The sequence below is a fragment of the Sphaerodactylus townsendi genome, linkage group LG16 (assembly GCF_021028975.2).
Source record: "Sphaerodactylus townsendi isolate TG3544 linkage group LG16, MPM_Stown_v2.3, whole genome shotgun sequence".
Lineage (NCBI taxonomy): Eukaryota > Metazoa > Chordata > Lepidosauria > Squamata > Sphaerodactylidae > Sphaerodactylus > Sphaerodactylus townsendi.
This window is the reverse complement of record NC_059440.1, coordinates 7,765,463-7,780,758: the sequence shown is the minus strand read 5'-3', so window position 1 is coordinate 7,780,758 and position 15,296 is coordinate 7,765,463. Positions and strand designations below refer to the sequence as shown.

Here is a 15,296-nt window from a genome sequence, read left to right as displayed (position 1 = left end):
GAGGGATTTCCACACGGTATCCCCCTCCTAATTCACAGTGCTGTATCTCTCTCTGGTGCTACCCTGTTTCCCCGAAAATAAGACATTCCCGGAGAATAAGACGTAGTAGAGGTTTTGCTGAAGTGCTAAATATAAAGCATCCCCCGAAAGTAAGACGTAGCAAAGTTTTTGTTTGGAAGCATGCCCGTCGAACAGAACACCAGAGCATGCAGCTGTGGAGCGGAAAAATAAGACATCCCCTGAAAATAAGACATTGCGCATCTTTGGGAGCAAAAATTAATATAAGACACTGTGGCGTAGGAGGTTAAGAGCTCGTGTATCTAATCTGGAGGAACCGGGTTTGATTCCCAGCTCTGCCGCCTGAGCTGTGGAGGCTTATCTGGGGAATTCAGATTAGCCTGTACACTCCCACACATGCCAGCTGGGTGACCTGGGCTAGTCACAGCTTCTCGGAGCTCTCTCAGTCCCGCCTACCTCAAAGGGTGTTTGTTGTGAGGGGGGAAGGGCAAGGAGATTGTAAGCCCCTTTGAGTCTCCTGCAGGAGAGAAAGGGGGGATATAAATCCAAACTCTTCTTCTTCTTCTTTTCGGGGAAATACGGTAGCAGTTTTTTTGCACCTTGAGATATGAAAGTCTTCCCTGAGTGGAAATTCCTAGAGCCAGAGAGTGCCTTGTGCAGGAGAAGACAGCTATCACAACAGAAAATGGTGCAGCGCAAGCAAAACCAAGGCTGAGGTCCCAAGGTTGAATTTCAAACATTGGTTGGTCTAATTATAATAATCCCTATTTTGATTTAATTTCATTTGTGCGAGGAATGCAGCTGATTCTTTTTGGTAAGGTGTCCGATATTATACTTGCATCGCAGAACAGAGACTTGAGACAGCTGTTTGCAATAAAAGAGGCTATAACCTGGGGTGAAATTTGAACTGGGGGCGTCCTGGCTCCCATCTCCAGGGTGGATCTGCACTAACAGATTTTTCAGGCAGCCTGAAAGGCACTTGATCCCGCTCTCCAAGGAAACCCCAGGAAGCAAACCCCAGGATAGAATTTGCTTTCAAACTCACACGTGGGAGTGTCACAGCATCGATGTGACTTCTGGCACCCACCTCCAAGGGGGCTAGAATAACATGTAAAGGAGCCCCACTCTGTTGAATCTGAAGTAGGAACAAGCAAACGGTAAATAGCAGTCTACTGGGGGAGGCTGAGCTGGATTTCAGGAGAGTGTTGAAAATGCCTAACTCCTGAGCCACAGGGTGATCTTGTTACTATTGATCCTTGTCCTCTTTCTGGGCAAGTCCATGTCCCCGCCCCACCACTCTGGGACATTCACACTCCTGTTACCGCCCAGGAAAATAGCCAAAATAACTCCGTATCAAGACGCAGAGACCTGTGTAGTTCAGAAGCCCCCACGGGGCTCACAAAGAACGTATTTGTGTGATTGTGCCAATCTTACATGATTTCCCTCTTGCCTTTGCCAAGGTTGCTTATGGTTGCTTATTATATGGCAGGTTGCTTATTTTGTCTTCAGTGTTCCTCATCTGTAACATGGCTGTATGGCCCGGTCTGTGCACGTGTACGGTTTGAGGTTGGAATCCCTGCTATGTAAGGAACTCAGGTGGCAATTCATAGCTGCACAGATAAATTAAGGCTGAAGTGGGGGGCGATCGATCATAGCTCTGTCCTTTGCAGTTTGCAGTGGCTCAGAACTACCCCTTGGCCTAAATTCCAAGAACACCAGGCCTGGCTGCATGGGCTGGGAAAGACTGTGTGAGGAGAAATGGAAGGCAGGAATGCGGCACAGAAACACCCAAGAGATTACCCAAAACACACAGGCCTTGATGCTCTCAGAAGCAAGAGGACAGCAGGGTACAGTACTTAACATGGCGAGAACCAAACACATTCTGAGGTTCCAAGTGGATTGCCTGCGAGCGATTCGGCCGGAGGGGAAGTCAAGCTGAAAGAGAACGCCCGGACCGCCGTGAGCGCAGCCAAGCCCGGCACGAACCGCAGCTTCTGGGACGCAACGCCACACATTCTAATTTAGATGGTAAGAGCAAGATTGTGATGAAGGGCGCTTATTAAACACATTTAATATATACAGCTTGCTACAAAGGGAAGGCAGCAAGGAGGAGGCAGAGTGGGCAATTGTTGAGAAAATGAAGTAATATCCAAAAACCCAATTTTGCTTCTGTGGCTGGCGGCAAAGCTAATAATGAACTAACGAGACACCTCGTTCCAAAGAGGAGGGGATGTGTGTGTGTGTGTGTGTTTTTAATGGAAAACAGAAGCTTTAGAAAAATGTTTCAGGCAGAAGATTAAAAAGTCTCTAAAAGACTTTTTGCCCGGGACAAAAGGAAGAAACAACGCTTTTATCTGCACCACGCAGAACATTATTACAAGAACTCTTTGCAAAGAGGTTTCTGGTGGGTAGGGGGAGAGACCTTGACTGCACAGCCAAGTTTGTTTAATGGAAGGTATCCCAAGGTTGCCAACTCGAAAGAAATTCCCGGATGGGGTGCTGCGTGGTTTCCGGGCTGTATGGCCGTGTTCTAGCAGCATTCTCTCCTGACGTTTCGCCTGCATCTGTGGCTGGCATCTTCAGAGGATCTGATAGTGGGAAAGCAAGTGGAGTATATATACCTGTTGGAGTATCCAGGGTGGGGGGAGAACCATTGTCTGTTAACAAGTAAAGGGTGCAATTAGCAAGCTAGATTTACATGTGTTGAGTGGGATCCACCCATTAGCATGTGAGTAACAGCCCAGAAACCACAACGCACCCCAGTGATTCCGGCCGTGAAAGCCTTCGACAGTACATAGTTTGCCTATGTCATAGGTGTCAATAAAACACCTATAAATAAAAATTGGGTGCTGTGTGGTTTCTGGGCTGTATGGCCGTGTTCTAGCAGCATTCTATCCTGACGTTTCGCCTGCATCTGTGGCTGGCATCTTCAGAGGATCTGACAGTGGGAAAGCAAGTGGAGTATATATACCTGTTGGAGTGTCCAGGGTGGGGGAAAGAACCATTGTCTGTTAACAAGAGTTCCGCAGGGCCTGTAAGACTGAGTTATTCCGCCGGGCTTTTGGGGAGGCCGGCTGCTGATAGGTGCCCATTAATAACAACTAAGACCCGCTGTTCCCCCCCTCTTAGGGAAGCGGGGGAGCTAATAGCCGGTAAATGCCTAATCTGTTGTTTCCAATTTGTTTTAAATCGCTGAAATTAGGAGCGTTGCTTTTAACTATTATGAAGTTTTAGTATTTTACTTTGTTATTCACTTGCTGTATTATGATGTGAACCGCCCTGAGCCCCCTGGGGGAGGGCGGTATAAAAGTGAAATAAACAAATAAATAAATAAATAAATTAACAAGTAAAGGGTGCAATTAGCAAGCTAGATTTACATGTGTTGAGTGGGATCCACCCATTAGCATGTGAGTCACAATGAAAATAGCGGGGTCACTAGGTGAGGGCATCTGAATAGAAGTCGCCTGGCCTTTGTTCCCTTTGATTGTTTACTGTCTAAAGTCATCCTGTGTTTGTGTGGAGCTGATTGGACAGGTTGGACACTCCAACAGGTATATATACTCCACTTGCTTTCCTACCATCAGATCCTCTCAAGATGCCAGCCACAGATGCAGGCGAAACGTCAGGAGAGAATGCTGCTAGAACACGGCCATACAGCCCGGAAACCACAGCACCCCAGTGATTCCGGCCGTGAAAGCCTTCGACAATACAAATTCCTGGATATTTAGGGGCAGAGCCGAGGGAAGGCATAGTCTGGGGAGGGGAGGATGCTCAACAGGGAAAGCAGCCGTTTTCTCAGCAGAAAATTATCTTTGTAGTCTGGAGATCTGTTGCAATTTTGGGAAAATTCCAGGCCCCACCTGGAGAACGGTAACCCTAAGAGGCGGTCTATCATTATGACAACCCCAGTGTGCACCACACAAACCTCAGGAGCGGGGAGAGGTGGTCAGCTGTGCAATGACCTCAGAAAGACAACGTAAATGACGCAGTTCCTTCTTGCTACGGCTCTGCTGCAGACTCTAATCTAGAGAACTGGGGGGGAGGGGGGAGTCCATACATTCTACTACTACAGAAGAAGAAGAAGAAGAGTTTGGATTTATATCCCCCCTTTCTCTCCTGCAGGAGACTCAAAGGGGCGTACAATCTCCTTGCCCTTCTCCCCTCACAACAAACACCCTGTGAGGTAGGTGGGGCTGAGAGATCTCCAAGAAGCTGTGACTAGCCCAAGGTCACCCAGCTGGCGTGTGTGGGAGTGCCCAGGCTAATCTGAATTCCCCAGATAAACCTCCACAGCTCAGGCGGAAGAGCTGGGAATCAAACCCGGTTCCTCCAGATTAGATACACGAGCTCTTAACCTCCTACGCCACTGCAGATATTAGTACTAGATGTCAAATCCAACATGCTGACAGGGCCAGTGAAAAGTTGAGAGGCAGGTGGCATGGTGGTTAAGAGCGGCGGACTCTGGAGAACTGGGTGCGATTCCTCATCCCTCCACGTGAGCTGCGGGGCTCTAATCAGGAGAACCAGTTCAATTCCCCACTGGCCCACACAAAGTCTGCTGGGTGACCTTGGGCTAGTCACGGTTCTCTCAGAACTCTCTCAGCCCCACCTATGGCACGAGGTGCCTGCTGGGTGGGGGGGGGGGAGGTGCTTGTGAGTCACTTTGAGACTCCTTTTGTTAGAAAAAATAAGGGATTAAAAACCTGCTCTTGTTTTTCTTCTGTCAAGCCAAGGTTTGTGATGCCAGCCCTCTGACAGATTTAGTGCTCTTTCTGTGGACAAAAAGGTACTAATACACACATGAAAGGTTGTCCTGAGGACTAGGAATTTCCCCCTCTCTCTGCAGACCAGAGGTGGGATCCAGCAGGTTCTCACCAGTTCCCGAGAGTGGGTTACTAATTATTTGTGCGTGCCGAGAGGGGGTTACTAATTGGGTCCGCTTTTCCATTAGAAATCCCATTAGGTCCAAAAATCATAAACATTAGTTGTTTTCTATGTGGCTGGTTAGCGAAGGTAGAAATCGGGAGATAATTGTCCCTGTTGGGCTGTTTAAAAACATGTTTTAGAAATATGGTCAAGTTCCTGGTTTAAGGAAAGTATCCTTCTTTTGATTTCTAGAAACAAAATTAAGTATTTGAAAGTATTAAGTATTGGACAGGCAGTCAATTCGAGGAGAAGTGGTTGTTTCTGTTGGCAGCAGACGATAGGACTTGCCATAATGAGCTTAAATTATGGACAGGAAGATACCAGCTGGAAATTAGGAACTTTTTTTTTACAGTAAGAGTTTTTTTACAGTAACAGAGAAATTATTAATGCCCAGCCCCCAGAATGCCCGGCTACGCCCCCGTCGTGCCCCGCCCAGCCCCATTGGCGCTACGCCACTGTTTGAATCCCACCACCATGGGAACCTGTTACTAAAATTTTTGGATCCCACCACTGCTGCAGATCCCTACCAGGAAGTCGCTGAGGACCCATTCTCTCTTTCCCTGGCTGAGCAGGATGCCCTGGTGCAAAAGGGGACACAGGTGAAAATGTGCTGGGACTCAGTATTGGGGAGTACTGTCTCAGAAAAGCCCTGGATGAATCACAAGTCACCCCAACATCTGCCTCTGTTCCACAAGCACCCCCCCACACACACACACACGACCTACCCGGATGCTCTGCATGCAAGGCTTCGGCATTTCTGACGGAAGCAGAAAAGGGCCCCGGATGACAAATCCAGCTATTTATTCGGCAAGGCCAAATTTGGCAGCTGCGTCAAGAGCTGAGCCTGGAACATCCACTGCAACATTTCAGGCCTCATTCGAGGCGCTCCAAACAGACGTGTGAAATCGGAGGAAGGTGTAAGGTGTGAAAGGGGGAGAGGGGAAGGAAGAAGAAGAAGAGTTTGGGTTTATATCCCTCCCCTTTCTCTCCTGTAAGGAGACTCAAAGGGGCTGACAATCTCCTTTCCCTTCCTCCCCACCCACAACAAACACCCTGTGAGGTAGGTGGGGCTCTGTGGAGCTGTGATTTGCCCAAGGTCACCCAGCTGGCATGTGTTGGAGTGCACAAGCTAATCTAGTTCCCCAGATAAGCCTCCACAGCATAAGTGGCAGAGCAGGGAATCAAACCCAGTTCTCCAGATTAGAGTGCACCTGCTCTTAACCACTACACCATGCTGGCACCTTGGGAGAGATCCAAACAACAAGGAAGGCAAAACGGAAGACATCAGACCTGCAAACCCGTGGTTGCCGCGTCTTCTGTTCACCCCAAAAATAACCAAACCTTGCAAAGCGTTCCTGATCAGACCCCAGAGTGGTGGGGGTAGGCCTGGGGTTTAGAACCGGGGCACAGCTTTTGGTGGCACAGATCCTGCAAGCCTGAGGGAGCTTTCCACCAGCAGGAGGGGTTTGGAGCTGTTTCTTGCTCCCTGCGCTGCCGGAAAGCCTCATGAAGGGGGTGGAACACCGACACATTGGCACTGTGTGCCACCGCCTCCAGGCTTGGATGAGGTTGCCTGTTCTGCCTTCTAAAACTCCTAGCACAAAAATTATGGGGGAAATGGCAAATTTGGCCTGAGGGAAGCCACAGACGACAACTGCTGTTGGAGAATGCGCTGAACTTTAGATGGTTTGGGCCTAAATTTGCAACTCTGCAACTGACCTTTCGATTATTTTTACTTCCCGGCATCTAGGGCTGATTAGCCCAGCTTGTATTGAAAGAGTTTTGAACACCTGCATTATGACTGCGCTGCAGGCATCCAATTCTTATTACTGGAAGCTGGAAGCATTCACCGACCCTCCGGGTTCGTAGAATTCTAGTCAAAGAGTGGGACCCTCACAATCTGCTCCTGCTACCCAAGAGTGTGGCATAGTGGTTAAGAGCGGGTGTACTCTACTCTGGACGAACCGGGTTTGATTCCCCGCTCTGTCGCTTGAGCTGTGGAAGCTTATCTGGGGAATTCAGATTAGCCTGTGCACTCCCACACATGCCAGCTGGGTGACCTTGGGCTAGTCACAGTTCTTTGGAGCTTGCTCAGCCCCACCTACCTCACAGGGTGGTTGTTGTGAGTGGGGAAGGGAAAGGAGCTTGTCAGCCCCTTTGAGTCTCCTATAGGAGAGAAAGGGGGATATAAAGTGAGCCCTTCGGGGGCAGGGTGGTCTATTAAATTGAATAAATAATAATAATAATAATAGTAGTAGTAGTAATAATAATAATAATAATAATAATAATAATAATAATAAATTCAGCTCTTATTATTATTCCTTTTCTTCCTCTTCTTCCTCTTCTTCTTCTCCTGATGTTGCCTCCTGCTATTGCATTTCTTACTCTTGATAAAGTGTGACTTCTTTAAGTTCAGACGATGCCCTTTTAAATGCCCGCAAAATCTTGTCCATCCCACAAATGTCTGTTCCGCTTTCCTGAGGGAAATCCTATGGAGGTACAGCCCTACGTTGTTTTAAAAAGGTCAAAACTGGCTCCTGGCACAAGGGGAAAGTGCCTCAATGACCTATCAGCAGTTGTGGGATCCAAACATTTTAGTAACAGGTTCCCAAGGTGGTGGGATTCAAACTGTGGTGTAGCGCCAATGGGGCTGGGCTGGGCACGACAGGGGCATGGCCTGGCATTCCTGGGCGGGGCTGTGGCAAGGACACAGCCACTGAGCCGGTCCTTGGGCGGGAAACGAATGCACGCAGGCGCAGGCTGCCACGCACGCTGGTGCACCTCCTGCTAGACTGCTTCAAGTTCTGCGCGCTACTGCTGAGAGGAGGGGCGTGACTAAGGCAAAAATCCCGTGGCAAAATCACCAATTAGTAACCCCCTCTCGGCACACACAAATAATTAGTGACCTACTCTCGGGAACCTGTGAGAACCTGCTGGATCCCACCTCTGCCTATCAGGTTTTATTGCCGCCCCTCCTCTCAGGAACTGGGGTGAGTTGGGGCTGGCATTTTCCTGCTTGGTTCCCAGTTATCCCAGGAGATCAGTGAAGCTAAAAGACAGTGACCGGCCCAAGGTCACTTGAGGAAATGTTTGGCCACTGGACGCCAGAGAACAAGTCCCGCAGGTGCCCCCAAGTTCAGTGTTGCCAACATCCCTGTGGTGGCTGGAAATCTCCCACTATTATACCTGATTTCCAGGTGACAGAGGTCAGCCTACCTGGAGAACATGGCTGCTTTGGGAGGTAGACTCTATGGCAGGGGTCTGCAACCTGTGGCTCTCCAGATGTTCATGTCATGATATAAAAAAAGTAAAGGTTCACCAAAGGGTCATTTCAAGTTAGCAGAAGTTTGCCAACACAGCAAAGGCCGGAGACAGTCAGTCTAAGGGCGAAGAAGCAGTTAACCTTTAACATGATTGGTGAGTTCAACTGTAACTCTAGACCAATGAGAGACTGATGCCGGGGCGGGGAAAAGCATAGAGTCTGAGTTGAGTTCTGTGTGTGTTGAACTTTGCTCTTGCTAAAGAGTTCTGTACAGTATTATAGTCTTGCATAGAATAGACTTGTGTAACCTTGCAACTGCTAAAGTAAAAGCCTTCCTATGGAAAGAACATCTTGCGTGGAGAGTATTCTTTTCCAAGCGTGCTAGAAGGTTGCAGTGAGTGCAGGAATATAGACCTTCTCATCTTACCAGAGTGACTCTGCTTTAGACTCTGCTGATAATTCATGGACTACAATTCCCATGCTGGCAGGGGCTGATGGGAACTGTAGTCCATGAACATCTGGGGAGCCACAGGTTGCTTACCCCTGCTCTATGGAATTATATCCCATTGAAGTCCCTCCTCTTCACCCCCAAAATCTCCAGGTGTTTCTCAATCTAGTGTTAGCAGCCTACTCCTAGTCCACATTTGGCAGATTTTCATGAGTATGTTTTTATTGGTTGAAACACGGTAGGCGCATGGGCTGTCTCTCTTCTCCGGGAGTGGGAGTCGCTCATGCTATCACCCCCAAAGCAAAGAGACAGTAGAAGAGTTTGACCTTGAAAAGAGGATGATTGTTGTGCCTCTGTACAAGTCGCCCTTTCCTTCGACAGCACCCGCTCAAAAACACAAGTGACAGGTATCAGGTTTTTGAGGGGGGGGGGAGGGTTTGCATTTGCACAGTCTAAAAGCACGCAGCCTTCCATTGAAGTTGATAAAGCCTGCAGGCGAAATTCTGCATTTGCTCTAATGAGAAAAGTCCCAAGAGGTACCCTGGTTCGCTTTGTAAGGAAGGAGATTTTACAGCAGCATTTTGGCACAAGATTGAAAATAGATAGCGCGGGCATAATTGTTTCGAAAGACACATACCGATCAGAATCTTGAGTAAAAGAAAAGAATACGCCTTCCTGACTGAAAAGTTAACGCAGGAGAAGAATACGTTTTGTTGGGGGGAAATTGGGAGGTGTTAGCTTTTGTCTTCTAACCACGCAGATTCGGACTGAACGTGATCCAAAAGACGGGCGACTTCCTTGAATGGTTTTAAAAAGTGTTCAAAGACACAACATCTCCAGAGAATTCAGACCAAGATCAATCAAAAACAGGGCAATTACAACAAGGAAAAGAAAAAGGATAAACTAGACTGGAGGATAAAGACAGTTAGTATCTTGGAACCCAATTATGGGTGACAAATATTTAATGTGCAATACAAATGGAACCGATGCTCCACAAAGAGGAGGAAAATATGTCATCATTTGAAAAAAGATAAAACGAGACATAACTTGTCTACAAGATACCCACAGCAGAAAAAAAGATGTAAAATATTTGTTCCACAAATCTTTAGATGAAGGATTTATCTGAGCTCGTATTAAGAAGGAAAAATAGACTGATGTTATAGATTAAATCACAATTAGATCCAAAGTTGGTATTGGCTGAAGGGAATGGTAGATATATGGGAGTGGAAGTTAACTTACTTGGGGTTAAAGCTATAGTGCTGAGAATCTATGCTCCAAATGAGGAGAAAGGGGTATTTTATAAACATCTTATTAATAAGCTTATAGACTTTTCCCATTAACGTTGGTGTCCGTTGGGAGACTGGAGTGGAGGAATTTTGCCACAAGTAGATTGGTGTTTGGAAATAACATTAAAATTCACAAGGTAAATTGCCCAAAACTTTTTGTGATTTGATAGACAACCTGGATCTGGTTGATATACAGAGACAGAAAAATGGAAACTCAGGAGAATATACCTATACCGGCATATAAGACGACTGGGTGTATAAGACGACCCGCATCAGAAGTTTCAGGCCTTAAAAATCAGGCCTGACTTGACAGAACGTTCCACCAGCACCACGGTGGCATCAAATCCTGGCTTCCTACAAATCTGAATAAGTATTAAACTGCAGCACCAATGTTTCCGGCCACTGTGGTTAAGGCAAGAAGGGGGGATTTAGTCTAAAGGGGAAAGTGTGAGCAATCCTTCCTTCCTTTCAAAATTCTTGATTTCTTAAGCGCAGTTAAGAGGAAAACAGCAATAAAACTGCATCGGATGAAAGGGTTCAGATTTGGAGAATGAAGGTGACCGCGCTTCCTTCAGCTCAGTAATTTTCTCTCTCGCTCATATTACACCTCCCATGGCCCAAAAAGAAAAGAAACAGAACTGAGCCTTAAGAAAAGGGAGATAAAGGGAAGAATGAAAGAATTAGTACATTGGCTGCGGTAAAAGAACTGAAGGTTACTGCACGCTGGCTACTGTTTATGACGCTCGGAGCACCGGTGACATTTTAATGCCATCTTCCACTCGGCGATCATGATTTTTTTTTTTTATTGTCCTTCTAGGAAGTATTTTAAAAGGAGGCAATTATCCTGAGACTGTGGAGAAGTCAAATGCACCACAGAGAGAAAGAAAATGGCCCTTCAGACAAAACCAAATAAAGAACTTTACAGAAGTCAAAAGGGAAGCTTAATCTAGGGTGCGACACCATTCACTTGGAAAACTGTTGATAGAAGAGCCGCGGACTGGCTGCTTTCTCATTAGCTAACAACCAAGCACTGTAAATGAAAATGTTTAGACGTGATATGATCCTGCCAGTCTGGGGCAAGGGGGATTTCAAGTTTCAGTGTACGATGTGGGCCAAAGACCTGTTTTTGCAGTCAAGATTAAATTCCCCTCTCTATTTTTGTGGCTATTTTTTCAAACTCAAGAATCAAAACAAAGATATAGTTTCCTCAATTTTGAAAGAACTTTGGTGGCTGTTAGTCTGTTTCTGAGTAAAAGTCAAGGGTCCAGCAACAGCCTATAAACCCCTAAATGCAGAGGTGGGATCCAGCAGGTTCTCACAGGTTCCCGAGAGCAGGTCACTAATTATTTGTGTGTGCCGAGAGGGGGTTACTAATTAGTGATTTTGCCACATGATTTTTGCCGTAGTTACGCCCCTCCTCTCAGCAGTAGCGCGCAGAACTTGAAGCAGTCTAGCAGGAGGTGCACCGGCGTGCGTGGCAGCCTGCGCCTGCGTGCTTTCGTTTCCCGCCCAAGGACCGGCACAGCGGCTGCGTCCTTGCCACAGCCCTGCCCAGGAATGCCCCGCCCCCGGAATGCCCAGCCACGCCCCCGTCGTGCCCCATCCAGCCCCATTGGCGCTATGCCACTGTTTGAATCCCACCACCAAGGGAACCTGTTACTAAATTTTTTGGATCCCACCACTGTATGTATGTATGTATGTATGTATGTATGGATGGATGGATGGATGGATGGATGGATGTGTGTGTGTGTGTGTGTGTGTGTGTCTGTCTGTCTGTCTGTCTGTCTGTCTGTCACACAGAGAGAGAGACACTTTCTTGATTAAATAAACACCCCAACAGCTTTTTTCTAAACAAAACACACAGGAGATTTCAAAAAGTATTGTTAAGGGTTTGCCCAAGGCCAGTGACAGACATACTCCCTTCTCCAGGAAGAAGAAGGAGGAGGAGGAGGAGGAGGAAGAGGAAGAGGAAGAAGTAGAAGAAGAAGTAGAAGAAGAAGAAGAAGAAGAAGAGGAGGAGGAGGAGGAGGAGTTTGGATTTATATCCCCACTTTCTCTCCTGCAGGAGACTCAAAGGGGCTTACAACCTCCTTGCCCTTCCCCCCTCACAACAAACACCCTGTGGGGTAGGTGGGGCTGAGAGAACTCCGAGAAGCTGTGACTAGCCCAAGGTCACCCAGCTGGTGTGTGTGAAAGTGCCCAGGCTAATCTGAATTCCCCAGATAAGCCTCCACAGCTCAGGCGGCAGAGCAGGGAATCAAACCCAGTTCCTCCAGATTAGATACACGAGCTCTTAACCTCCTACGCCACTGCTGCTCCCAGGAAATGGGAGAGAGGGAAAAGGTTTGCACACTTCACTTGTTACAAGCAAGCCACAGAAAACAGAAAGGCCCTCAGGCTACAGATAACAGCAAATGCAGGTGTGACCTTGGCTCCAACCCTTGATTCCAGGCTCCAGCAGGCCCCAATATATCTCAATGGCTCTAGCTAAACAAAAAAAGGAAGGGGGACATTTTGCAAATGCCAGGGATTCCCCTCCACCATCAACTCACCTCCCTCTGCTCGCTGCAGATCTTGCACAACCAGAGGGGCCGTTTCGAGGTGCTCAGGGTTTCAATGCCGCACTTGGTGCAGACTTTCTGGAAAACAAGGAGAGGCGAGAAAATCAGAATCATTCAAAGTGCAGAAGGTACGAAAGATAGAGGACCCACGGGTGGCTGCCGGCTCTCAGGGCTGCTATGCAAGGCACTGGAATACCAGGTTCATAGGCTCAAGCGACGGAAGGAAGCCAATGCAAAATACTGCATACTGCAGAGCAGATCCAAAGCAGTCAGAAGCCACACACATTCCTTGCCTAACTGGGCTTCCGATACAGATCTGGGGGAGACTGTGCTTGAATGATCCTCATCAAAGCTCACTCAGCATGGACAACTAGGTGGCCAAGGAGAAGGGCAAGCTCAGAACTGAGAGGGCTTGAATGACAGGCCTGGTGCTCCAAGGGTAGTGCAGAATTGGTCCTTGGTGTAGAGAAATGAGCGCTTGGCAGTACGAAATGAGCGCTTGGCAGTATGAAAGTGGGAAGATGCAGAAAAAGACAACCTTTAAAAACAGTCCATAAAAACATCATTAAAAATCCCCACCTTTCCCCCACCCTTCAGCTGGTCTCAATGCAGGGGATCCTGGAGGTTACATGTTGAAGGCCTGGGTAAAGGGGAAGGATTTAACCACGCGCCGAAATCCATACAGTGTCAGAGCTTGGCAAATTTCTGCAGGGCGGCTGTACCACAGCTTGGGACCTACCATAAAAAAGCCCTCCTGCGAGTCCCCTCCCTATGCGCCTCGACAGCAGAAGGGATCACCAGGAAGGCCTCCCCATTTGACCTATCCTAGTCTCTTGCTGGCTTCCCAGCAATATCCCTGATATTCTTTGGAGGTCTTTCCATCCAAATACTTGCCAGGGCAACAGAGCAAGTTTCCACAGCAGAGTAGGGATTCGAGCCTGAATATCCCAGATCCAGAGGTGGAATCCAGCAGGTTCTCACAGGTTCCCGAGAGTAGGTTACTAATTATTTGTGTGTGCCGAGAGGGGGTTACTAATTGGTGATTTTGCCACGGGATTTGTGCCTTAGTTACACCCCTCCTCCTCCTCAGCAGTAGCGCGCAGAACTTGAAGCAGTCTAGCAGGAGGTGCACCGGCGTGCATGGCTCCCTGCGCCTGCGTGCATTCATTTCCCGCCCAAGGACCGGCGCAGCGGCTGCGTCCTTGCCACAGCCCCGCCCAGGAATGCCCCGCCCCCGGAATGTCCGGCCACGCTCCCATCGTGCTCCGCCCAGCCCCATTGGTGCTACGCCGCAGTTTGAATCCCACCACCATGGGAACCTGTTACTACAATTTTTGGATCCCACCACTGCCCAGATCCTACGCTTTAACCACCATGCAGGCTCTCTTGTGCATCACGGGGGCAAAACAGATACACTGCTATATCAGTTAGAAAAATGGAGGCATGGTCAGTGGGGGACTTAAGAGAATGGGGCAGGCCCATGAAACATTATTCCCAGAGTCCTTTGCATGAACAATACAGGGCTCCTGGAATATAGAAGGCCAGAGGCAGCGCTGCCAATCGAGAGAGCACCCCCCCCCCCCCCCCCGGCTTCTAGTCAGCATGACCCTTTCTGGCATTTCCCCCAAGCCCCACAACTGCTAGGCCTCGCCGACTTCTCGGGGTCCAAATGGGTAACAACAGCTTCCAGGGTGAACCCGCTCTTTCCCAGTTCCGAGGAAAAGCCCAAAGCAAACGCACACGCCTGAGGGAGGCAAATTAAGAAGTATTTCAAATGAGATGCAAGGCGAGAGGCCGCCAGGGCTCCACAGAAATCAATCTTCCTAATGAGAGAACAGCACTATTCTGGTACGCCAGCGGTAGCTGGGAGGAGAAATTAAGGCGTCGGATTGAACTGCGCCAGCCACAGATGGTACTAAGAGCTATTGATTGAGGCTAGATGGGCTAGTAGAGATGTCAAAACAGGCCGACCCAGAGGAGTCTGTGCCCTGCAACATAACAGAGGGGCAAGGTAGCACCTGCTTGGGAATACTGTAGCTTTAGAAAACAGGTCCAGTCCGCTGCGGGGCAGTTATCTATTCCATTTTTTCCCCCCGGGGAAAAAACGCAGATGGTAATTCCAAAAGCTCTTTCCAAAACCCTGTTTCGTTTTTAAGCCTTTCCCCACAGCTATTTCAGACAAGAGCCGCTGTAAGGTTTCGATTCGTCTACGAATGACTTTTTTACAAGGACTCCATCACTTACACACGCGCAGACGCCAGCTTATAGGAGCAGCGGTGGCGTCGTGGTTAAGAGCAGGTGCATTCTAATCTGGAGGAACCGGGCTTGATTCCCCGCTCTGCCGTTTGAGCTGTGGAGGCTTATCTGGGGAACTAGATTAGCCTGTGCGCTCCAGCACATGCCAGCTGGGTGACCTCGGGCTAGTCACAGTTCTTCTGAGGTCTCTCAGCCCCACCTACCTCACAGGGTGTTTGTTGTGAGGGGGGAAGGGAAAGGAGATTGTAAGGCCCTTTGAGTCTCCTAGGCCGAATTCCCACTGAAAATTTAATCTAGATACAACCAAGTTTCAAAAGAATCGGCACCTTTTCATCCAGGTTCCAGCATCCTCACTGCAGCATGTTTCTAGTGAAGACATCTAGGCCTGCCCCTTTGGGAAGGGGGTGCCTGCTGTCAGGGGTGCAATTGTTAAGGTAGCAGCATCAAACTTTCAGAGTATCTTTAGGAGACCCTCAAATGTGTAGCCCCCATCTCCTATTAGCTCCCATTGAAGTGTTTTTTTTCAAAAAGCAGGTACC

General features: G+C 48.3%; 1 protein-coding gene across 1 annotated transcript in view; it reads right to left on the bottom strand.

The window, feature by feature from the left end:
- RPH3AL (rabphilin 3A like (without C2 domains)) overlaps positions 1 to 15,296 on the bottom strand; it is a 120,484-nt gene that overhangs the window by 74,347 nt on the left and 30,841 nt on the right. The window contains exon 3 of the mRNA XM_048519385.1: positions 12,493 to 12,579. Within this exon, the coding sequence (XP_048375342.1) occupies positions 12,493 to 12,579 (87 nt within the window). The remainder of the gene's footprint in view (positions 1 to 12,492; positions 12,580 to 15,296) is intronic.